Genomic DNA, 25942 nt, shown 5'->3' on the forward strand with positions numbered 1-25942 from the left:
TGTTGAGGACAGCTGGGCCCTGAAATAGCTGCTTCTGGTCTGGGAACAGGAAGCCTTGTTCCTTGACCACCCCCCTTGGTGACCTGTGTGCTTGGGCTCACCCTGAGCTGAGCTACACGATGGCTTGTCAAGCAAAGGCATTAATCTCTCCTTGTCTTTCATGGATCCCATTTTTATCCTCCACCCTCCCATTACCCTTGTTGAACAGAGATCATTCTTTCTTCCAGGGAGACTTAAAGCCCAGAGAGGAGGTGTGATTTGCCTAAGGTCACACAGCAAGTTAGAGACTCAGCTCCACCACTGAGTAGTGTATTGGTAAGTTTATTCAAATCATTCAAAAATAGTTTTACTGAACACCTGGTGGGTGTCAAGTCCTGTTCCCTAATCTCTCTGAGCTTCATTTCCTAATTTATAAAATGGAGTTAACAGTAATACCCACATCAAAGATTTTAATGAAGATGAGATTTAGTAACGTATATAAAGAAGTGTATGTGTTTGGCACAATGATTACTCTAACATTAACCTTTATTAATATTATTATTGGCTAGGTCTGGACCAGAACTTGGGTTTTCCATCTGGTCCTTTTTCGTGAATATTTTTGAATTCATTCATTTATTCCTCCACTCATCCATTCATTTGTTTGACAATGATTCGGGGGCCATATGGAACAATATCTATCTAGTTGGTTCAGGTAACGCCAGCTGTTCCCCCTGGGGCCAGACTGCCCGGTTCTTTCCACCTGACTCTCTGGCTCTCAGAGCCCACCTCCTGAGGTCTGACAGGCTATTCTGGACCTGGAAGCTCTCTTCCCCCCCTCCCTTCCCTGCTCGTCCCTTCCTTCAGAGGCTAAGGACTTCTGATTTCCCCTGGGTGCTTCTGTCCTCATCTTCCTTCCTGGGCTGAGCTTGCCGTGGAAACCTCTGGGTCCCCATACCAGAATTTCACCCCGCCAGGCTTTCCCATTCCTGGGATAACCTGTACCCTCCGAGTCACCTTCAAAAATTTCCATAACCTCAAATGGCTCCTGCCCCGCCTTTTTAACTGACTTCGGCTTGGGCTGTTGCCTGGGTTAAAAGGACTAACAAATAAACACAGACACTTCTTTTAGTAAAAAGAATCCCTTGTGTTTCTCTGGAGCCTTGGGGAGGCATGAGCACTTGGTAGCTTCTGGTCACTTTGATTCCCCCAGCGCCCCTTGGAGGTGAGGGGCAGTGGGTGGGCGCTTCCCTCCGGAGGCTGGGCACCTCCTCCCGGCAGCTCTCCGGGAGCCAAGGCGGAGGTGGCCTCAGGGCAGCTGTGTGGAGGGGAGGGCAGGGGAAGGCAAACACGGATTCTGGTGTTTGCAATTTATCTCCCAGGGGTTGACAAACGGATGATGATAGGCACAGAGTAAAGCTGAGAGCGACCACGTCATTTTTTCTGGCAGTCCAGGGAGCTTTGGGCTCTTTAGGACAGCAGGCACCTGCTGTCACGGGCAGCTACCTCTGGGTGTCCCGCAAGCGGACCACTTTGACCTGGAGATGACCACTCCCCAAGTGACAATCGCTCTGGGACCTCCCACCAGGACCCCTTGCTTGTAATCAGGACAGAGGTAGGATGGAGAGAAGAGGAGCCAGGTTTCCCTCGAAGGTCTGTGCTCGGTCCTGGTGCTGATTCCCAGTCTCGCCTGGCCTTGCTCAGAGGCCCCACCTTTTCCTTCCCTCCCAATCAGACCCCAGGGCTAGCTGGCTCCCATGTTTACCCTGAGCCGATCAATGCCCTGGCACAGGGGCGAGCACACAACGGGCTGGGGGAAGACCATGCAGGCGCCCAGGCCACACCTGCCCTTTGACCTCCTATCACCCCTGGCAGGCTTCGATCCCTTCTGGCCTGGAAGCCAGAGTAGGCTGGTGCCACTCACCGGACACTGTGGAGCCGGGCAGATGGGCCAGCGGGCATGGTGGCTGCCTGTAAAGCTCAACAGGGACTCGGAATAACAGACCCCGAGCTTTTCTCATCCTAGTCTATTCCTGCGTGGTCTCCATCAGTGGAGGCCTGGGTTTTTCCATCTGCAAAACGGACAAACTAAGATGGGCTCCCTGTTTGGTCTCTGAGTCATGAGAGCAAAGTGTAGCCTCATGTGTAAAAGTCATCAGGAGTTCGGGAAGAAAACCAACAGCGCGACGCTATTAAACAATATTCCGACAACAGGAGCTATTGTAATGGCGATGTCCCAGTGACGATAAAAGGCGAGGGTGGAGAAAGCAGGGGGGGTGGGGCGCGTGCTGGGGGTGCACGACTCACCCCTTTTCCTCCCACCAGGCGGGGCCTGTCTCCCCATCCTGCCCACTCCCGGCTCCGCGGCCTCCCCGTCTCTCCCGTGGCTATGGACGGAAAAGTGGCAATCCACGAAGACGGGCCTCCTGTGGTCTCCTGGCTCCCTGAGGAGGGAGAGAAGCTGAGCCCGGAAGGCGACCACCAGGTGAAGGACCGGGGCCAATGGAACAACAAGATGGAGTTTGTGCTGTCAGTGGCCGGGGAGATCATTGGGCTGGGCAATGTCTGGAGGTTTCCCTATCTCTGCTACAAAAATGGAGGTGGTGAGTTCATTCTGAGGTAGGCATGGTGGGGACACCTGTGGCTTGACTGCCGGGCAGTGCCTACCTGGGCGCCGCCTGCCTGGCGATGCGGCAAAACGGAAGGAGGCTGGCATGGAGTTGGAGGGCTCGGGTCTGAGAGGTCTAGTTTCACCTCAGTGACTTCCTCTGTGAAATGGGATGATGCCTCCCAGGGCTCCGGTGAAGGTTAAATGAGGTAATGGGCAAGGCCAAGGAATCTGAGTGTCTAGTAAGATATACGACTAGCAATCCTTCACGACTCTGTACAGTGTCGGTGGCTGATGGGATTTAGTCACTTGGCTGGTTATACTGTGGTCCTATCCCGTGCCGAGCATTGTTCTAGGTACAAAACAGAACATGTTCCCAGTGCAGGGTGGCAGGTTACAGACAAATAAGTAAAATGCGTGGTGTGTTGAATGGCGAGTTGTATCAAATGGTGAGAAGAAAAACAGGGAAGAGGGGTAGGAAAGGCTGGGTCGTTGGAGGGGGAGGCTGGGGCGGAAAACGTGAAGCTAGGTGAGCTGCAAAGCTTTTGTTGAAGAGGTGACATTTGAGCAAAGACTTGAAGGAGGAAAAGGAGTGAGTCTTATGGACGGCTGTCAGGTGGGAAGAACATTCCAAACAGAGGGAACAGCGAGTGCAAAGGTCCTGGGTGAAAGTGCGTCTGGCATGTTTGAAGAGGAGGGCAGAGACAGATCAGGGCCAGCGTAAGGGAAGAGGTTACAGGCTCCCATCTTGTAACCGCTGCTCTGAGTGAGATGGGAACCATTGAAGAAGTTGATCTCAGAGATGATATTTCCTTGTTTGTGGGGTTTGTTTTTTTAAATGGAAGGAACATTAATGTTATTATTTTTCAGCACTGGTAGTGACAATGAGTAGGGGTCTGGTGGGAAGGGACCAGATTCATCTTGTTACATGTACAATTACGTGGCTTTAGTCTGTTCACAGAATTGTGCAACCATCACCACATTTGATTTTAGAATATCTTCATCATTCCAGAAAGAAGCCCTGGAGCTATAAGCAGCCACCGTATTCTGTGTCCCCGCCAGCCCTTGGCAACCACAATCTTACTAGATCAGCCCTTAGCAATCTACTTTCTGGGGCTATGGATTTACCTACTTGGACTCTTCATACAAATGGAAGAATTCATTTATATGAATTTATTTATGACCAGACATTTATTTATGATTCTTGGTTTTTTTACATTTTTATTTATTTTGAGAGAGAGAGAGAGATAGAAAGTGAGTGGGGGAGGGGCAGAGAAAGAGAGAGAGAAAGAGAGAGAGAGAGAGAGAGAGAGAGGGAGAGAGAGAATCCCAGGCAGTAACTGTGCCGCCAGCACAGAGCCCGATTCAGGGCTCAAACCCACGAACCCTGAGATTATGACCTAAGCCGAAATCAGGAGTCGGATGCTTAACCGACTGAGCCACCCAGGTGCCCAAACCTGTGACAGTACAGATTCATCTTTACCTTTTGAAAATACCTTTAATCTTCTTGTGGAAATCGTATGTGTGTACTGTGAAATTAGAAACATTCCAGAAAGGTAAAAAGAAGAAACATTCCTATTTCAAAATAATCATTGTTTAGAAAATTCTTCTAAACACTATTCATATTTAAGTTGACCAGTATTTACTGAGTATCTGCTGTGTATCTTGTTCTGTGTTTCAAAACTTATAGTTATTATTACAAACTGCTTGAACTAATGGCTCCAAAGACATATAGACGGGGTTTCCTAGCAGATCGGAGCTAGGGAGCCGGGGCTGGGAGTTGGGTTTCAATACGGGCCAGAGCAAGAAGTGGTAGGGCTGGCGGCTTGTGTTTTTTCTTTTTTTTTTTGATATTTATTTTTGAAGGAGAAAAAGAGAGAGTGAGGGAGAGAGAGAGGAGAGGGCATGAGCAGGGGAGGGGCAGGGAGAGAGTGGGACAGAGGATCTAAAGCAAGCTGCGGTGACAGCAGAGAGCCCGATATGGGGCTCGAACTCACGAACTGAACTATCCCAAGACAGTTTCATGGACACACAGGGCATTAATGCTACAGCTAAAGAGGATTTAGCCTGAGCGCTCATCTACAGAGCACGTGGAAGCTCCGAATGTTTAGCGATTTGCCTGAGATCGTAGAACTGATTGGAAGCTGCGGGCCCTGGAAACCCGGCTCCCGGGCTCCCATATCCCCTCCCTGCCATCCGAAAAGGAGGGAGAGCTGCAGGCCCAGGAGACAGGTTTCCCTGTGCCCGCGCTGTCCCGCCCAGTGGCTGCACTGTGGCTGTGGCCTCTGTTCTGGCCGTGGGGCGGCCCGGGAAGACAAGCACCTGTGGCAGCGTGCAGTACCACTGGGCTGCGCCTGGGTCATGTGCGAAGAGGTAGTACCAGGCACCTTTCCTGGGCAGAGTCTGTGTTCCTCTCTGTCCATTGTGTTCTCCTTGAGCTCTGTCCCAACCTAAGCATGTGGGGAAGACACGAGGGACTGAGCAAGGTCAGGGGACCCGATCTGAGGTCACTGGTCTGTGGGGGTCTAGGAAAGTAGTAACACAGGTTTCCTCACTGCAGACAACTTCATAATGGATCCGTGTGGGAACTTGACTTCACAGACCAACTCGAATGTCAGCTCTTTGCTTTAAGCTAGAATTGTACTAACTCATTGCGATAATAGGGCTTATCTCAAGCTGACCATAACTCTTAGTTAGCAGTTAAATATAGTTTGTACAGATATATTAATCAAGCCTTATTGCTTAATAAATAATTATTATTATTAGTTAATAAATAGTTTTGTAGAGAAAAATCTTCCCAAAGGGATGAAAAATAATAATGCTATTGGTGTAATAATGTCTTTGGTTACAGAAAAGCAGAGAGTCACTAAACTAGATCATCTTCAGTTCACTTCAAAAGAGAATTTAAGGACTTCTGAGTTTCCAGCTTGTCAGTGGTTCGGGAGCGTGTGCTTGGCAGAGGTAATAAGGCCTACTTTAGAGCAGAGGGGGGGAGATTACAGACACATCTCAAGTCACCCTGTCTTCCCAGATCCTTGTGGGGCATCATCAGGCCACTGATGCCCGGAGCCTGGGCAAGGGCCAAGAGAAATGGGGACGAGGTCCATCTCCCCATGTGAGCATTCTCAGAAGTTCATTAGAGGGGAGGGTGTTTGCAAAGACAGTGCGTTGGAAACCCAGGGAGAAAGCCAAGGATGCACATGTTCCTGCAGGCGATCCAGAACCTGCCTCCTCCCACTACTGGCCACGGCCCAGGCCCGGCCCTGCCCTTCCAGGGTGGACTCGGGCTGACGGCGGCCCAGCCAGGCCTCCTGAGCTCTCCCCAGGTTTCGTGGGGCCGAGGACTACATGCCAAGGGGAGAGCTGAGACTGTCTCCTTCAGTAGCGAGAAGGACCTCCACACAGCCAGGAGGAGGGGGCCCATGGGCCATAGGCCACCACAGACCAGACTTCGGGAAAGTGCTCTCTGGGAGAGCCCCCAGCCCGAACTCTGCCCCTCAGCCACCTAAGCCCCGTAGACTGGAGTCAGCGATGGTACTGGCACTGGGTTCAGGAATGTTCCAGTAGTACTCAGGATGTACAGGCAAACCTGGAGTTCCAAAGGACGTCAGGACTTGCAGAGTTACTGGCTGTTATGGCGCCATAGGGCCCAGAAGCCTCACAAATCCTTCTCCCTCGCTCTCACATATCGCTACTGGCAGTGCAGGTTGGTGTGAGAGTCTGTGAGGGCGATTTGGAAATGCATGTCAAAGACCCTAAAAAAATGTTCAAACCCCGGGGCACCTGGGTGGCTCAGTCGGTTAGGCGTCCTACTTCGGCTCAAGTCATGAGGTCACAGTTCAGGGATTTGGGCCCCACGTCGGGCTCTGCTGTCAGCGCAGAGCCCACTTCAGATCCTTTGCCCCGCCCCCCGTCTCTCTCTGCCCCTCCCCTCTTTCTCTCCCTCAAAAATAAATAACCATTAAAAAAAATGTTCAAAGCCCAAAGGTGGAAACAACCCAAATGTCCCTCAGTGGACAAATAGATAAACATGTGGTGGACACAAGAGGGAATACTGTTCAGCCCTAAGATGGCATGGATAAACCTTGAGGGCATAAGTAGCGTATGATCCCTCTTTATGAGGTGTCTAGAATAGCAATTCACAGGGAAAAAGTAGAATGGTGGTTACCAGGCATTGGGGAGAGGCAGGGGACAGGGAGTTCCTGTTTAACGGCTACAGATTCTCAGACTGGGATGGATGAGAAGGCTCTGGAAATTGATGGTGGTGATGGTCGGATAACATGTGAATGTACTTAATGCCACGAACTGTACACTGAAAAATGGTTAAAAGTAAAACTCATGTTATATATATTTGACCACAAAAAAATATGCATACCCTCTGACCTACCAGTCTGTCTACTGGAAATTTACTAAGAAGGAAATTAGACACGTGTGCAAGGATATGGACAGCAAGAACGCCAGTGGACGTACTGATGAAATAAACTAGGGCAGATGCATAAGGTGGGCTATTTACAGCCATTAAAATTATGACATATGTATTTATTGAGATCATAGGTTCTTGCTATGTTTTTAAATCATTATCAAGTAATATATAGTAGGTTTTCATTTTTGTAAAAAAAATGTGTGTGTGTGTGTGTGTGTGTGTGTTTGTATAAAAACTTGAAAGGGTATACAATGTTTTTTCCCCTTTGCTCTTTCTATTTTATCTACAAAGTAATGTGGGTTACTTGAGAGGTCTTATAACGCAGTGGTTAAAAGCACAGGCTCTGGGTGCCTGGGCGGCTGAGTTGGTTGACTGTCCGATTTCAGCTCAGGCCATTATCCCAGGGTTGGGGGACTGAGCCCTTCGTTGGGCTCCATGCTGATTGTGGAGGCTGCTTGGGATTCTCTTCCTCTCTCTCTCTCTCTCTCTCTCTCTCTCGGCCCCTCTCCCCTGCTCACACTTGAGCTCCCCCACCCCGCCCTTCCCCACTGCTCACACTCGAGCTCTCTCTCTTATTTAAAAAAAAAAAAAGAGCACAGACTCAGGATCAGACTACCCGAATTTGTGTCTCAGTTTCCTCACCTGTGTCTTAGTTTTCCCATCTGTAAAATGAGGATAACAATACTACCTACCCCATGGGAGGTGGTTCTATTGCGGATTTTGAGGTTGGTGAAGCATTTACAAGAATGCCTTACATACAGTAAGCACCAAATAAGTGCTAAGTGTTATTATTATGCAGTAAACAATATTCCATTCACCCACGGATACACTCCTGAGGTGAGGTTACTATCTCAGTGACTGAAGTGAGCACTGGTGGCTCAGATTGTCTTCAAGTTCCATAATTTATCGATGCTTTTTAGGCCTGGCCTCCTGTGGGGGCCGGTCGGTCAGTGCCCGATCACAAGGCTGCTGAAATCGGAGGACCCTGCAATCCACCTGAGCAGAGGAATGCCCTTGTCTGGAGGCCCCCAGTTCAGACCCAAGCCTGGTAGAGGGAAAAACCCCTCTGAAAATTATCAGAGGGAAAATAATTTTTCCAAGGTGTTTTTGTTTGTTTTTCTCTAACATGTAGCAAACTTGATAATTTAATAAGCATATCAAATTATACGGAACACATGTTTTTGTTCCAAAAATAATAAACTGACTAAGTTCGTGAAGCACACTGAGAAAATAAATAGTGTGTCTGTTAGGATTTCCACCTAAATGTTCACTCATTCCTCTTCAGAGGTCTTTCCTATGCTGAGTGGGGCTCAGACTGGAAAATTTCTGCCCGTCCCTGCTCGCAGACAGGAGGAAGCCAACCTGGGCCCGTGGGAGGGTGAGGAGGGATATTAGGGGTGACGAGCACTGGGGCGCCGGTTTCTGAGGACTGAGGGCTCAGCTCCTACCTCCTTCTCCCACAGGAGCCTTCTTCATCCCCTACTTCATCTTCTTCTTCACCTGTGGCATCCCGGTGTTCTTCTTGGAGGTGGCGTTGGGCCAGTACACCAGCCAAGGCAGCGTGACAGCCTGGAGGAAGATCTGCCCCCTGCTCCAGGGTGAGTGCTCCCATTTGCCCTGCTACTAGGGCTCTCAGCGCCTCCATCCATGCCTCCATCGCCGCTCCCCTTTCCTTCGGGACCACCACTTCGTATGCATCTACTCTCATCCTGTGCTAAGTGCTGTGGAGGACACAGGAAGCGTCGCCAGACTTTGTGGGGCCCGAAGCTTATAGATCCTGGGGAGGAAGGCACTCCTGAAGAAAGAGGGTATAAAATTACAAGTGAAAAGTTAGATTGAGGAGCCTTGGGAGGGGTCCTTAAAAAGGAGGAATCCTGAGGCTTCGCCTTCATGCCCTCATCAGCTTCCTGGAAAGTTGTTCCTGTGTACATGGCGTGGTCTGGGAGGACATAACAATAGTGATGATGATGATGATGATGATGATGATGATGATGATGGTGATGATGTCGTCTGACATCTGCTCAGCCCTGCTATGTGTTAGGGCTCATGTAAGCACTTTACATGCATTTCCTCATCGAATCCTCCAGTAACAACTCTCTTAGTTATTTGTATATGAGACAATGAGGGCATTCACTAAGGATTTGAATGCAGGCCCCCCTGGGCTGAAAATTCATGCTATTTCTTGCGTTAGGGATTAGGTTAGGGACAGCTCCTATTCTCTCCATGGATTTGCTGGCACTAGAGTGAGCAGCTTGGGGTGGCCTTCCTGACCATCTTTAGTTGATTGGGCCAGTCCCCCAGAGGCCAGTGGGAAACCTAACCCTTGTCTCGGAGAGGTTCCTTGTGTATGTGAAATGAGGAGAGGACTCTTTTCCCTCATGTCAGTCTCTAAGGGAGCCCAGGGACTAGGCTGTCTGGGGTTACTGCCCAGCTTGGTAGGCTGCACAGAGGTGGACATGGCAGAGAAACACTGGCTTCAGACCACTGACTGGGGGTTTGCTTGAGGTGCAAGACTGGTCTGGTACTGATTGCTCTTGGGGCATGCATGGGGCCCCTGTAGGGGCAGCAGTGAGGGGCTGGGGCAGGGAGAAGCTTGGCCCACATCCATTTCTACTGGCGAGTTCCCATCTTCCAGGGGTGCAGTGGCCTCAGCCAGAGCGCAGAGCTTCTCAGTGCTCTGCTCTAGATCCCAGCGCAGCCTAATGTCCCAGCCAGTTGGGCTCTGTCCCAAGGTCCAAGTGAGCTCATGGGTGCCAAAAGCGGGGGCTGGCCTCTCTGGCACGCATGTACTAACTCTCCAAACCGGTCGCCACAGACCTCGGGGAGCAGACTGAGCATCGGATGGGGGCTGGGGGCAGCCATTGCTGCTCCTTTCTTTTCCAAGCTGAAGAGCCTCCAAGGCCTGGAGTCTCAGGAAGGGGCCCATTCAAGGTGTGTGCACCTATGCTGGTGGAAGGGTCCAGGCTGCTACTGTCTGACTGTGCCCAGTGCGCAGTCCAGCCTCCCAGCGAGCCTATGCACGCCCTGTGCGCACCCACCTTCCCTCCTCAATTTACACCCAGGCACAAGCTTCCTCTCAGCGAAGGGGCGCCTCCCCTCCCCAGCCTGGCGCCCTGCCTCCTCCTGGGTCAGGTCGGTGTTTACGGGCGGGCGGTGGGAGCACAGCGCGTTCCGGCGGCGAGTGGCCGCACAGTGGCCGCTTGTTTGGGTGTGTGGGCGTCTGTGTGCGCGCTCTGAATATCCCCGCCACCCGGCCTCCCCGGGGACCCCCCTCGCCATCGGCAGCCCCAGCCACCGCCCCTCCCGAGGTCCAAGCTGCCCCGGCCACGGTCGCTTTAGGGCTCCCAGCCCCCAACGCCTGGATGCTCTGCGGAGACCCAGATGCAGGAAAACACGGGAGTTGGCCGGGCCAGCGGGAACGGACAATCAGGGTGGGCCCGCCTGGCCCAGGGGTGGTTTTGTTGACAGCATTGATTCTCCGACCTGCCCTGGGGCTGTGCTGTCCTTCCTTAAACGGTTCTAGAGCCCGGGCTTCCCCCGAGCCGCCGCCGCGGCCGGGACGCAGGACAAAACGCGCCGGCGCTCTGCCCCTCCGCCCGGCTTTCACACCTCGGGACTAACCGCCGCCCTGGCAATGTGCTACTTTTAAAATTACTGTGGAAAAGATCCCACGTTTGCAGGAGCACGCGGGGCTGGGTGGGAGGAGGCCGCGCCTGCCCTGTGCACCCTCCCTCCCCCCCCCTGACAGGGCGCCCCAGCCAGCCTCGGGCTCTCCCGGGTGTGAGAACGAGAGCGCGCATTTCACACCTCTGCTGACTCTCTACCCCTCGCTCTGCAGCGAGGTGGCATTTGGAGACTGACTCACTCCAGGGTTCTTGACAGCCAGCGACCGCTTCTTTCTTTTTTCTTTGCTGGGTTCTTTTGGTTCTTGCACTTGAGACTGATTCTTACCAAAATTTCCATACTACCTTGCTCTTCCAGTCTCTTTTCATTTTACAAGTAACGCATGGTCGTCACAGAAAAACTAGAAAATGCAGATGGACAAAAGGAAAAGGAACTTTAAAAAGTGAGCCGAAATCCTATCACCTAGACAACACTGTTAACTTTTGGATGACGATCCTTCCAGACTTTATCTCATTAGGGGGGAAAATGCATTCAAATATATGTTGCAAAAATAGAAGAATGCCTATGATGGTATTCTGTAACCTGCTTTTCTTACTTAGAAAAATATGCCGTGGGCGCCTGGATGACTCAGGCGGTTGAGCTTCCGACTTTGGCTCAGGTCATGATCTTGCAGTTTGTGAGGTTGAACCCTGCACAGGCTCTGTGCTGACAGCTCAGAGCCTGGAGCTGCTTCAGATTCTGTGTCTCCCTCTCTCTCTGACCCTCGCCTGCTCACGCTCTGTCTTTCTCTCCCTCAAAAATAAATTTAAGAAACGTTAAAAAAGAAAAAATATTAAAAAGAAAAACATGCTATAAGTGGCTTCTGAGGCCAACAGACAGGCGGTGGGTGTTGTGTTCATTTAGTACCCAATGTCCTTCTCGCCACAGCTGGCAGCTTCCCTGTGACTTTGTTGGGCTCATACTGATCTGTTGTATTCTATGTGTTGCTCCCGTGCCTGCCCCACCCCCGAAGGCATTGGGCTGGCGTCGGTGGTCATCGAGTCCTACCTGAACATCTACTACATCATCATCCTCGCCTGGGCTCTCTTCTATCTGTTCAGCTCCTTCGCCTCTGAGCTGCCCTGGACAACCTGTACCAATACTTGGAACACAGGTATCTATCATTTCAGCCCCTGGGAGGGGGCCTGTCCCTAGGGGCTGGGCCTATGGTGGCTGGGGATGGCGGACGATGACGGAGCACACAGCGGAACTTGCATCAGAGCCAAGCTCTGTGGGCTCTTCCGTGGGAGCCTAGACTAGGTTCCCACTAGCAGAACCCAATCCCAACAAGTGTGTGAATGTTTTCTCTAACTGCAAGGGATATACCTCTATACCCTCACTCCCTCTGTGCCAGGTGCTAGAGATCCAAGGGTGAGTGCTGGCAACATGGCCCCGGCCCTCCTTGAATGTACAGCCTAGTGGTAGAAAGAGACAAGTCAATGAAACAATTACAAATTGCCGTGGGTGAAAGAAACATTGCAGATACTATACAATAGTGGGAGGGAAAGAGCTAGCTGAGGGTTGAAGGATGAGAAGGAACCCACCATGTGAACAGCATATGCCGTGTGGGGGGGAAGAGCAGGCACGAAGACTCAGTCCATTTATCTGCTGAGTGGGGAGAGGGTGGGTAAGTTGTGCGGACAGAGGGGGTCCAAGGTCTGTGTCAGACGCTGGTTGGCGGGCTGGCCAGAGAAACAACCAGATTCACTGGAACAAGAGCAGTGTGGGGCACATGTGGAGGGAGGCACATGGTCCCACGAACCACCTGAGTAGCCAACTCCTAGGAAATGGGGGGCTTCAGGGGAAGCTCTTGGGACTGGGAATGGTGAGGAGTGCTGGGCTGCAAGGTCAGAGGGCAGGGACACTAGGGGGTCTCTCCCCATCTGGTCCCTAGCTGACACACAGCCCCCCCCCCCCCCTTATTCCCAACAGAGCATTGCATGGACTTTCTGAACCACTCAGGAGCCCACACAGCGACCCCATCTGAGAACTTCACTTCACCTGTCATGGAATTCTGGGAGTAGGTGTTGGGCTTGGATGCCATGTGCTAAGGGACCCAAGCAGGAAATTTGGATGTCTGAGTCCTGGGACTTGGGAGCACAAGTTCAAGCCTTTCTACACATGCTCCCCGGCACTTACCCACCTCCCACCCCCACCTCACACATCACCCAGTGATGAGGGAACGCTCCCATCTACCCACTCTTGTCCACCTACACCCTCACAATGACCCCAAGTCCACCTGTGTCTACCTAGACGCACATGTTTACCCATGTCGACTTATAGCCTCATACCACCCCCCCACCCCCACGCATCCACCTCCACCTTGACACCCACCCACTATTTGCAGGGCAAATAGTCTGCCCCAGCTTAAGAGAGCAGATTGTGCACATCACTCCCCAACTTCGGGTTCAGTGATGTCATGTCGGTGGCTTGAAATTGGCCAAGGTGGGAGTATTTGTACTGCAGAAATTGGCAAACCCTACGCTCATACCTCCACCTTCCCTGTGACTCCACCCTTACATCTGCCCGTGCCCACATATGTCCACCTTAATTGTTACACAAGGGTACCTGTGCCCTAACACTTACCTAAAACTTACACATATTCACCAACAGTCACATGTGTCTACCTACACCCTCACACATATACATCCCCATGTCACCCAAACCTCACACATGTCCACCAACGCTTACGTGCATTCATTTCACGACTCGCTACATTCTTTAGATACTAAAACATATTCAGCCCCTCTGTTTGATATCCATGTACTGTGCAACAGCCTGCATCTATAACTATCTACTCTCCATCTACTCTTCCATATGTTATTTACCACCCTCACTCCTCTCTCTCTCTCTCTCTCTCTCTCTCAATCTCTATCTCTCTGTACAACAGAGAAAGCTGGATGGTTAGAAAGACAAAGATACCTATGGGATTACGTGATTTGGTCTTCTAACAGCCAGGGGCATGCAGACTACAGGTGGGAAGACGGCATGGCCATAAGGGGAGGTGCAGGGGGATGGGATGGGGAAGCCTTGAACCCGAGATGTGTGGGGTCAGCTCTAAGAATCAAGAGACTTGAAGATAAAGGCAATTTGTGCCCTGCAGCCTTTCACCTGGTTATTCATTGTTTCCATCCCAGGAGACGAGTTTTGGGCATCACCTCAGGTATCCACGACCTGGGGGCCCTGCGTTGGGAGCTGGCCCTGTGTCTCCTGCTCGCCTGGGTCATCTGCTACTTCTGCATCTGGAAAGGGGTCAAGTCCACTGGCAAGGTGAGGTGTTCTGGCTCCTGGTAAGCTCTCTGCAGACCCCAGAATCCATGGAGACACATCCAGAATCCCCCTGGAGAACTGAAAGAAAGAGTAGTTTAAGGCACAGTGAGAGCAGGGGAAATGGTAGGAAGAGTTTAGCTCAGCTCAAGGAAAGACTTTCTTTTTCAATATGACTTTAAAAGCTCTGTTTACATAAGTAACATGCAGAGCAAAATGAGAAACATTAAAGTCCCCCCAATCACTGTTGGAGCCAGCATGGTGGCAGTTTGGATGTACTAATCCCTGTTAATGTTTTGCTGCATTGCCTTCTAGTTACCTTTGTAAGTATGCTTGTGTATATCTGTATCTATTGTGTGTGTATATTACACAATTAGGATCACACACTTTTAGGACTTGCTGTTCGCGTTTAACAACACATGAAGACAATGTTTGGTATGAACTAGCACACAGAACTGTCTTTGAGGTGGTGAGTTTCCAGTAATCACGGGGGTTTAAGCCAAGAAGGAACAACAGTGGCTTGTTGTATGTGTTGAGAGAGTTCAGATTTGAACCATTATTTCCAACGCAGGGAATCTAAGGTGGATGCTTCATGCTTTTTAAAGCCCAGGAAGAGACAGAATGCTGACTTCTCTGATTAGCCTGTTCTGGGGGAGGGGGTGGGGAGTCTTGCCTTTCCCCGGATTGTGGTAATAATAAAACTAGTAATAGTGATAATAACACAGACATTGCCATCCCTGCGGGTTAAGGAGCTGAACTTGGTCAGGGCAGAGTGGACCCGTCTGAGTGTCTCTGTGTCCCAGAGCTCAGGCCACTGCTGCTTGCCCAACCCTAAGCCTGGAAAAGTACAGTCGAAGCTTTGCCACAGGTCTCTGTGCCCATCTGCTCCCCCTCCCTCACCAGGTCCCACCCTGACCAGGGGGCATAGGGAAAATAGCTAGGGTGAGGGATTAAGGGAGACCAGATTCTGGATTCTATTTTTTTTTAAATGTTTATTTATTTTTGAGACAGAGAGAGAGAGACGGAGAGAGAGTGAGCCAGGGAGGGGCAGAGAAACAGGGAGACACAGAATCCAAAGCAAGCTTCAAGCTCTGAGCTGTCAGCACAGAGCCCGATGCAGGGCTCGACCCACTCACCGTGAGATCATGACCTGAGCTGAAGTCAGACGCTTAACCCACTGAGCCACCTAGGTGCCTCAATTCTATTTTTTCCCTAAGTTTATTTATTTTTGAGAGAGACAGAGAGAGTGAGTGGGGGAGGGACAGAGAGAGGAAAGGACAGAGGATCAAAAGCAGGCTCCACACTGACAGCAGAGAGCCTGATGTGGGGCTCGAACTCACAAATTGCGAGATCGTGACCTGAGCTGAAGTCAGACGCTCAACCGACTGAGCCTCCCAGGCCCCCCCCTGGATTCTAAAATAGTCTTTGAAATGTTATGGCTGACAGCTTGTCCTCTCCCTGTCTTTGTTCCCTCCTTGCCTTGCTGATGCTTATCTCACAGGCTGCCTGCCAGGGCGCCCAAGACCCACTGGAACGTGTAGAGGGAGATGTGGAGAGCTGAAGGTGCTCACGCACTCTCAGCATCTCTAAGCAGGTGTCGGACACTGAGCTAGGTGTGACTCATGCTGCCTGGGGAGTGGTGACCGGAGGGCCACTGCACACTCTCTGGCACCTCTTGGCATCCGTGCCCCCATCAGGGGTGACCCGGGTCCTCTTCCCCTCCAGGTTGTTTATTTCACAGCCACGTTTCCCTACCTGATGCTGATCATCCTCCTCATCCGAGGCATAACCCTTCCCGGAGCCTACGAAGGTATCATCTATTACCTGAAGCCAGATTTGCTTCGGCTCAAGGACCCCCAGGTAGGGGCTGTGCTGGGGACCGTTTCCCAGATGCCTCCCACCCCAAACCAGAGCTGTACTTTTGAAGATTCCTGGTTGCTTTTCTCTTGGTTTAAAGGCAATATAGCCCCACTGGCGAAAAATTAGATAAAGGTCTCTTATAATCCCACTGCTCAGCTATCATCTCGACGAGCATTTTAGTGTATTTCCTTCCAACTCTTTTTCGAGTTGGTGTTGTGTGTGTCTGTGTTTTAACATATTTGAGATATTTGTATACAGAGAGATGAATCTTTTTTCGCTTAAATTCCACTGTAAGCATTTTCCCTCTTATTACATTCATTTGTAAAAGTCATTTTAGATCCTTGCATAATATGTACGCCATCCATCATCCATTCAGTCACTCATTCACCCACAATGTGCTGAGGGCCTGTTCAGTGCCAGGTGCTGTTCTGACGATGGGGTGGGCCGTGGGTAAAGCCACAGAGACCTGTGGCAAAGCTTCGACAAGGCTCCATGTCCTCTGAGCCCTCACCCCTGGGGTACGGGTCGTCACTTTCTCAGTCTCCGATTCTTGGACCTTTAAGGTTGTGTGGTTTTCTACGATCGCATATACAGCTGCACTGGAAGCCCTGTATTTAAATCTCTGACCACCTCTCTCATTATTTCCTGACAGCAGTCAGCCCTAGAATCACTAAGTCAAAGAGCCTGTGCCTTTAAGGTTCTTGAAACGTACTGGCTTTACAGAAACGCGGACTTTCTTCACCAGTGTTGGAGGCTACCCTTTTTTTCCATAGGGCCCATGAGAGATTCGATAATTATTTAACCTTTGGTAATGTGATAGATCAAAATAGTATCATTTTGTTGTTTTAGATTTTTTTATTTTTTACTGCTGCGGGGTTGGACTCTTTCCCACAGATTTACTGGCCATTCGTATTTCCTCTTCTAGGACTTGTCTGAGCACATTCTTTGCACCCGCCCCGCTCCCTGTGGAGTCCTGGTGGCTTTTTTCTTTATATTTTAATCAAGTGGCCCTTTGCCCCTGTCTTGCTGCCCCCGAGGCTCTCATTCAATGAGCGGGGCGCTCTCGGTTCTGCCCTGCAGGTAGGCTTTGCCTTCTCTGGGCACCCCCACTCCCCTGCAAGCGCCCCTAGAAGCAAATTAATTTTTTTAATTTATTTTTGCTAAATAATTTTTTTTTTTAATTTTTAAATGTTTAATTATTTTCGGGGGGGAGCAGAGAGAGAGGGAGACACAGAATCTGAAGCAGGCTCCAGGCTCTCAGCTTTCAGCCCGGAGCCCCGCGGGGGGCTGGGGGGCTCGAACTCACGCACGCACAGGGAGATCATGACCTGAGCCACCCAGGAGCCCCGCCTCCCCCACCCCCACCCCCACCCCCACCCCCAACCCAGCAAATAACCGGGCCTGCTGGTGAAGAGATTGAGAGCAGAGGGTGGCCAATAAGTGACTCCGGGGGCACACCCAGGGGGCCGGCTGGTGCCCTCCGCTCCTCCTGCCACTTTCTTGGGGTCTCACGTAGGTGTGGATGGACGCGGGCACCCAGATCTTCTTCTCCTTCGCCATCTGCCAGGGGTGCCTGACAGCCCTGGGCAGCTACAACAAGTACCACAACAACTGCTACAGGTAGGGCCGGGCGCCGCAGGGGCGGGGGCGGCGCAGGGGTGCGGGCGGCGCAGGGGTGCGGGCCAAGCTCCGGGACCGGGCGCCAGACCCGCCTGCGGCGCAGCGCGGGAATCCGCTTCACCGGGCCGCTGACTCAGTGTCCTTCTTCCCTCCTCCTCTTTCTTCCTCACGCTCCTCTCTCACCGTCCGGCACATGACCTTCGTCTTCCGCCCATTCCCTCTACCGCTTCTCTCCTGCATCTTTGCCTTCCCGTCCCCCACCCCTTACTGTCTTGGGATCTCTCCTCCCTGGATGGATTTCTTCCACGTTTTCCTTCCTGTTCCCTCTGCATCGGCCCCGCCCCGCAGGGACTGCATCGCCCTCTGCTTCCTCAACAGTGCCACCAGCTTCGTGGCCGGGTTCGTGGTCTTCTCCATCCTGGGCTTCATGGCCCAGGAGCAGGGGATGCCCATCTCCCAAGTGGCTGAGTCTGGTAGGTACCACTTTGCTGTCTGGGCCCTGAGGGGGAGGGGGATCAGGGAACACAGATCCCTCCTACAGGGTCCCAGGCGGGGGGGTCCCAGGAGCTGGCTAATAAGAACCTTTTGCATCTGGGGACTGTGCTTGGGCCTTCTTAACCATGGGGGGGGGGAGGGGGGGAGAGGGCACTGAGGACCTGCAGCCCCATACGTGCCTGCAGGGATGGATAAGTGGATGAACCAGCGCATGGCCAGCTCCCCAGAACCAGAGAGCAGAGTAAGGGGTGAAACCACCCTGATCTTTTGAACCACTCCCCTACACGTTCCTCCCACCCCGCCCCCTACACACACACACACACACACACACACACACACACACACACAGTGCCTTCGGGAAGGCTCTTCCCTGGGGCAATGAGAGCCCAGAGCTCTCCTGACTGTGCCCTGTGCCTGGCAGGTCCGGGTCTGGCCTTCATCGCGTTCCCCAAGGCGGTGACTATGATGCCCTTATCCCAGCTGTGGTCCTGCCTGTTCTTCATCATGCTCATCTTCCTAGGGCTGGACAGCCAGGTGCGTCACCCCACCCCAACCCTCCCTGCCCTGGTGACCCTCTGGCCAGCTTCTGCTATTCTGGGCATTACCTTTCCCCCAACGCCTTTCCCCCTGACCTGCATTTCAAGCCCCCCTCCGCTTTCTGGGGTTGTTCTCGCAGTTGGTCGGGTGACCCATGGCCTCAAGACCCTTGTCTGTGAGGGGGCCACCTCCTTTGTACCCCCCCCAGCCCAACCCTTCCCCGTACAAGGACACCCCTCCCAAATGTCCATCCAGCCTCCTTCCAGCCATTTAGCCCAAGCTGCCCAGCCTCGCCGCCCCCCAGCCTTGGGGACAGGACATAATTCCCCCTCCAAGCCTCGCTGCTGGGACCCTGGGTCGTAGAGATGCGGCCAAGGGCAGGGCGGGCCACCCCGTTTCTGTGCTCCTGTGCATCAGCAGGGGTGAGTGGGGCACGAGGCGGCCAGGGCAAGGCCACGCCATGGAAGGCCCGAGAGCATGCAGTTCCTCTCATCTGGCTTCCCCCCTGCCTGCAGTTTGTCTGCGTGGAGTGCCTGGTGACAGCCTCCGTGGACATGTTCCCCAGTCAGCTCCGGAAGGGCGGGCGGCGAGAGCTCCTCATTCTCACCATTGCCGTTGTCTGCTACCTGCTAGGGCTCTTCCTGGTCACGGAGGTAAGCAGAGGGCGGTGGCCTAGAGGCTCTAAGGTGAGGGAGCCGTGGGGCACGCTGATGACCCTTCTCAGAGCCACACCTACACCGCGGCAAGGTGTTAGGGACCACGAAGCAGAACCTACCCTGTTAGTTAGCTGTCTTTTGGTGTCGGGTGAGTGACAGACACCAAAAACAAGCTAACTTAAGCAGAAAGGGGAGTTTTGGGGGCGGGGGGGCGGGAAACTGGAAAGTCTAGGGATATTTGGTTTCAGGCATGGTTGGATCCAGCTGCTCTAATGACATTGTCAGGAATGCCCTTCTTAGCCAGGTTTCCCTCCTGATATTAAAGAAGGCGGGTGCAGCTTCAGGCTTACCTTCTGCCACCTACCCAACCCCAGAAGAATGAGAGGGACCTTTTCCTAAGAACACGGTAAGTGTCCAGCCCTGGCTCTCCTTCAGGCCTGGAGCGAGGAAGGGAGCACTCCCAGAGTAAGGAGGGGCCAGCTTCTAGGAGGCATGGTGCCAAGCAGACACTTCTCCAGTGTCCCCGCAGCTGTCAGAGTGTTGTCCCGATGTTAAATGAGGAGCTTAAAGGCAAGGGCAGGCAAGGCAAAGTGCCTTCAGATGCAAGGAGCAACTTCCTGTGGGCTGAGCAGGACGTGTGCCCCGATGCTTGTGTGCCCTGTCGCCGAGGAGGGACCCCCTGCCCCCACTGGCCAAGGCCCCAGCTCCGCTCGCATCTCTGCAGGGCGGGATGTATATCTTCCAGCTGTTTGATCACTACGCCTCCAGTGGGATATGCCTGCTCTTCCTGGCGGTGTTTGAAGTAATCTGCATCAGCTGGGTGTATGGTAAGTGGAGGGGGGAGAAGGAGGGGGCCTGTGGGTCCCACCCCCCAAGGGCGTGGTCTGCCCTGGATGAGAGGTGGGCTGCGCTGGCCCTCTGGTTTCTACAGACCTTTGCATCTTTGCTGCCCTGGTTCTTGTCACTGGGAAGTGTGTCACCATTGGGAACCCAGGCATTTCTCATTGTGGCAGATAGAGCCGGGGTAAGGGCACAACTGATTTCCCGCAACAGCGAGAGGAATTAGAAACAACAGTGTGCCGCTTTCTTGGTACAGAAACTGCTGGAGACACTTGGCCAGTGGGAATCCTAGTCGGAAGAGGCCGTCAGGGCCACATAGGCTGAGCCTCCACACATTCCCACACTGCTTTTCTAGGTTCTCACCCACACCTTGCTCGAATACTTCCATAAAAAGGAATCTCGTTCCCATGTCTTTTTTTTTTAAATATGCTTTTAAGTGTTTTTTTTTTTTTTAATGTTTTATTTATTTCTAGGAGAGAGAGAGAGAGAGACAGCATGATCAGGGGAGGGTCAGAGAGAGAGGGAGTCACAGACTGAAACAGGCTCCAGGCTCTGAGCTGGCAGTCAGCACAGAGCCCGACGCGGGGCTCGAGCCCATGAACCGCGAGATCATGACCCAAGCGAAAGTCGGACGCTCAACCGACTAAGCCACCCAGGCGCCCCCGTTCCCATGTCTTTGAGGTAGCTTTGTTTATTGAGGCTGTTGCGCATTTCTTTCTTACACTGAGGTGAATTCTGCCTTCCAATGACTTCCGTCAACACCCCTGAGCCCCCCTCAGTGCTGGGGTAGCTGGCCAGTGGTGCTGAGTGCTGTAACATGCATGCCATTCTGGGGCCTGATAATGAAAGAGGGAAACCTGTATGCATGTGAGTCCGTGCACCACTGAGCCAAGCAATGTGATGATTATATCCTATGCTATCCCTCAACCCACACAACAGCCCTGTGCAGGGGGAGGTGAGGCTCAGAGAGGTAGGTCTCCTGCCTCAGCTCACACAGTAAGTGGAGGAGGCACCATCGCGGTGTTCGGGAGAACACACTGCTAGTGTAATAAGGTGCAGGGCAGAGAGGGTAGGTGGGTGCCACATAGTGGGCATGGGAAGGTTTTTATTTTGCTGTCTTAGGCCTATTTGGTGTCCTTTCCTCTCCTTGGACAGGTTTCCTATCTTCTCACTCCAAGCATCTGATGTCTTTCTGATTTTCCCCTTCTGCTCCTCAAAACTTGTTCTTAAAGAGGATCCGATAAACTCAATCACAGTGAGGTGTAAATAGCTGAGAAACCTTAATATGTTACACCTTCCCAGCAGCACCTGGTTTTTAACTGGGGGAAAACTTTGGAAGCCAAAGGAATGACTCCTTAATGGTGTCATTTCATGCATGTCAGTGATCAGTGGGAAGTTCCTTTTTTGCTGAGGAAGGGCAAGGGCCCTCCAACTGCCTTTCTCAGTCAGTGGTCGTTTCCTTGGAAGACTGTCTGGGCCTGGATCTGGAGCAAACGTGGAAATGGAAGGACAGTAAGCAAATCCAATCAGTGTTTCCACAAACACAAAGCGAGCCTCTTACTGCGATTTTCTGAGTGGCTCCTTCCAGAGCGTAGAATCTAGACTGTTGTTCCGTTCCCAGAGGCTTTCCAGCCCTGGGTGAGTTCAGCACGCTGTGCTCGAACAGTGGGACCCTTGCTGTTTTGACTTGAAACTGAAGTCATGTCTGTGGCCTACATAAGGGAGCATTTGTGTAGTCATTGTGCCCATTGTCAGCTCATGCCCTCCTCTGTGGTTGGCAGTAGGGTCTTCATTCCTAGACAAAGGGCCAAAGGATTGCACTGGGAGGTTAGGCGACTCTCTCCAGGGCACCCACCTTTTTGGTGGCAGCCCCTTCCTCCTCGCTCCCTGCCTTGTGGTTGGGGTCCCAGGGACCCATCTCACTCATGTGCCCTGATCCAGTTTCCCCTCACAGGGCAGGGGGAAGAGCGCAAAGCCAGGTGAGTCCTTCCCAGATACCTATGAGCTCTTCCCTCCCTCCTGTTCTCACACTCCCCTTCCACCTGGGCAGGGGCAGATCGTTTCTATGACAACGTTGAAGACATGATTGGCTACCGGCCATGGCCCTTGGTGAAGATCTCCTGGCTCTTTCTGACCCCTGGACTTTGCCTGGTACGTGTCCACTCAGCTACCTCTATGTCTTCTCTTGCATCCAGAAGACTCCGGGACAAGGAATGGGATCCCTGGGTTCTGGGGCTCCTTTCCTGCCTGGTCAGTTACCTTGGGAGGCTGGTCCATCTCCTCCTCTGGGTTGGTTCTCCTGCCCTTCCTTCCTGGGACCATCTTATCTGTCCGCTTTACCATCCCTACCTTCCAGTTCCTGCTCCCTTCCTTTCTCATAGCCCCCCCAGCCGGTCACCAGACCTCCCAGTTAGTGGTCTCTTTCTGTCTGCCTGCTCAGGGCTCCCCCGCCCACCTCGCTCCCTTATATCCTCCTGTCTTAGCCCCCCCCCCATGTGAGTGATGCTCACAGCTTGTAACGGCTTTTACTATTCTACCTCAGTGAGGCACTCCAGTGTATTCATTTATCTATTTATTCTTTTAAGTTGATTTATTTATTGAGAGAGAGAGAGAGGAGCCTGCTTGGTGCTCTGTGCTGAGCCCAATGCGGGCCTTGATCTTAGGACTGTGAGATCATGACCTGAGCTGAACTCAAGAGTTGGATGCTTAACCACCTGAGCCACCCAGGCGCCCCCAGCCCAGTGTATTTTACTTGTCCTCTGCCACTGGATATTTAAGCAGCTGAAAAGAGGATTTCAAGGGCTCTCTGTCTCATCTGCATCCACCTTTCCCTCTTTCTAGGCCACCTTCCTCTTTTCCTTGAGCAAGTACACACCTCTCAAATACAACAACATATATGTGTATCCTCCTTGGGGCTACTCCATCGGCTGGTTCTTGGCTCTGTCGTCCATGGTCTGCGTCCCTCTGTTCATCATCATCACCCTTCTGAAGACCCAGGGTTCCTTCAAGAAGGTAGGGGCCGAGGCAAGTGATACATTAATGGGGGTTGCTGAGCGAGATTACAGGCAGGGCACCATGGGCGGAGCCCAGCTCTGAGTGTGGGGCAGCTCTTCGATCTGATGGAATCTTGAAGAAAAGGGCTTGAAAGAAACAGGCTCCAGGCTCTCAGCTGGCTGTCAGCAGAGAGCCCGATGCAGGACTCGAACCCACGAACCGTGAGATCGTGACCTGAGCCGAAGTCGGCCGCTTAACCTACTGAACCACCCAGATGCCCCAAGAAAAGGGTCTTTGAAGACCAGTTCGATGGCTTCATTTTCAGAAACACTCAAAAGACTTAGAGTCCTAGACCTTCAGAATCTGACCTCCAGCACATTATGTGGACAGGTTGACCAAGGTAACACTGTCAAAGGCTTAGGGAGGAAACTGAGCCACAATAAGAACTTAAAGGTGCCCAGACACAGAGATGTATACGGCACAGATTCCTTACTCCCAGGAAATTAATAACCAGCTATCCTGGTTCATTCCATACATAGTCTCCTGACTTCTTTTCTTAATTCTGCCTGGGGAACCATGAGCCAAAGGCTCCCTGTTTGGAGTTTAAGACATGCCTTCCTGGGAGGGATACAGCATGTTCCACAAAGACATTGCACTTGTAGAAATCTATCTGGCCTACAAGTAACAGAAAACCCAACCTGCAATAAGCAAATAGGCTTATTTTCTTTTTAACATTAAGAGATCAGAGATGGGTGCTGCTGGTGCTTGGTTCAGCTGCTTAAAGAGGCTGTTAGGGACCAAACTGTTCCTATATTTCTGCACCTCCGTCCTGAGCATGTCTTTTTATTATCATGCTTACCACTTCATAGTCACAAGAAGGTTGTCATGATTCCAGTCATCACATCTGCATTCAAGGCAAGAAGGTGGGGGAGGAGATGGCTCCAGTAACAGTAATAATAGTATTCCTGCTACTCATAAAAAATTATAGGCACTTATTGATTACATTCCTTTTTTTTTTAGTTGTTGTTTTTTTTTAATGTTTTATTTATTTCTAGGAGAGAGAGAGAGAGAGAGAGACAGCGTGAGCAGGGGAGGGTCAGAGAGAGAGAGATACAGACTCCGAAACAGCCTCCAGGCTCTGAGCTGGCAGTCAGCACAGAGCCCGACGCGGGGCTCGAACCCACGAACCGCGAGATCATGACCTAAGCGAAAGTCGGACACTTAACCGACTAAGCCACCCAGGCGCCCCTCCTTTTTTTTTTTTTTTTTTTTAAGGTTTATTTATTTATTTTGAGAGAGAGCGAGTGGGCAGGGGAGGGGCAGAGAGACAGGGAGACAGAATCCCAAGCAGGCTCCATGCTGGCAGCACAGAGCCTGATGCAGGGCTTGGACTCAAGAACTGTGAGATCATGATCTGAGCTGAAACCAAGAGTAAGACACTTAACTGACTGAGCCACTCAGGCACCCCGGTCACATGCTAATGGTAATAAGAAGAAGAACAAAAATAGGCACTTATTGATCCACTGACCCTGTGCCAGGCACTGTTCTTAGAGCTGTGTACTATTATTATCTTCGTTTTACAGATAAGGCGCAGAGGGGTTAAATGGGTTGCCTAAAATTGCATAGGTAGTCAGTAACAGAGCCAGGACTGGAACCCAGCCCATTCATGCTCTTAATCACCACGGGATTGTCTCTTTTCTCTTCTCAAAATATTTATTCATGGGGGCGCCTGGGTGGCTTAGCTGGTTAAGCGTCCGGCTTTCGCTTAGGTCATGATCTCACGGTTCGTGGGTTTGAGCCCCGTGTCCGGCTCTGTGCTGACAGCTCAGAGCCTGGAGCCTATTTCGGAGTCTGTATCTCTCTCTCTCTGACCCTCCCCTGCTCATGCTGTCTCTCTCTCTCTCTCTCTCTCTCCTAGAAATAAATAAAAATATTAAAAAAATATTTATTCATGTATTTACTCATATCGTACTGACTGCCCTCAATGTGCCTGGCTCTGTGCCTGGCCCCGGGGATACAAACAGGCTGGAACATCTTTGCCCTTCTCACTGGTAGCACCCATTTGTTCCTTCTTCTCTCCACAGCGCCTGCAGCAGCTCACCACCCCCGACCCCAGCCTGCCGCAGCCTAAGCAACACCTGTATCTGGATGGTGGTAACGGCCAGGACTGCAGGCCTTCTCCAACAAAGGAAGGACTAATCGTCGGGGAGAAGGAGACCCACTTGTAGGATGTGGCCAGCAGCCAGGTGGCCATTGAGCCAGGCACCTCTGTCAGGGTCACTGCCGTGGACAGCCTATGCCTCTGTCCCTTCCCACAGTCCTGCTGAGAACCTCTGTGGTGTTCATGTGCACCCCCAGCCAGAAGCCACGCTGCTCCCTCCTCAGCGGGGGCAGCTCCTTCTGGTGGGCTAGAGGCGGTCCCGCTGCACCATGCCATGCAGTTGGAACACACCTTCTTATTTATAAAGGAGGGTGGTCTTTTTTGAGTCCACCATCTGCTTCGAACACATTACACTGTGTGGGTGCTCCCACCGTAGGGACGTTCCTGTATCTGGGGATGTCGCAGCTTGCTATATTTGGGAGGGTAGCACGGATGGGACTTCGTATCGGGCTTTGTCTTAGGGAGTCCGCTGGAACACGCCATGTTGGAAGTGACATCGAACACACCGTATTGGATTCTGACATTCCATTAGAGGGAGTCCTTCACTAGGCTTAGTATTCCGGAGTCCGTGGGGAAAGAACTAGAGAAATAACCAGGAGGCAAGCCTTCACAAGCCATCATTGTCTTAAGGTGTCCCTAGATCCAGCCCTGATTCCACACACTTCCTGCAATGTTGTCCTCAATCCATGGAGCATTGGCATGGAAGGAACTTAGAGATGATCCCTAGACTGAGCAAATACATGGCGAGGGTGTCTGTACTTTCCTATGCCCAAGACAGACATTACTAATGGAGTCTTTCCCACCTCACAGTCCTTTCAAATACAGTGCTCCGGGCCACTCCA

General features: G+C 51.9%; 1 protein-coding gene across 1 annotated transcript; it reads left to right on the top strand.

Annotated features, from left to right (window-relative positions):
- Positions 1–2365: 2365 nt before the first annotated feature.
- Positions 2366–25942, top strand: SLC6A12 (solute carrier family 6 member 12). Its single transcript, XM_039236289.1, has 14 exons — positions 2366–2579; positions 8471–8605; positions 11644–11784; positions 12603–12690; positions 13808–13940; positions 15663–15797; positions 17314–17417; positions 17766–17890; positions 18334–18446; positions 18965–19102; positions 19830–19932; positions 21996–22096; positions 22787–22957; positions 25024–25942. Exons 1-14 carry the CDS (start codon positions 2366–2368, stop codon positions 25165–25167), a joined length of 1845 nt encoding a protein of 614 aa, XP_039092220.1. The 3' UTR covers positions 25168–25942.

The sequence above is a fragment of the Hyaena hyaena genome, unplaced genomic scaffold, assembly GCF_003009895.1.
Source record: "Hyaena hyaena isolate Hyena2069 unplaced genomic scaffold, ASM300989v1 scaffold_108, whole genome shotgun sequence".
Lineage (NCBI taxonomy): Eukaryota > Metazoa > Chordata > Mammalia > Carnivora > Hyaenidae > Hyaena > Hyaena hyaena.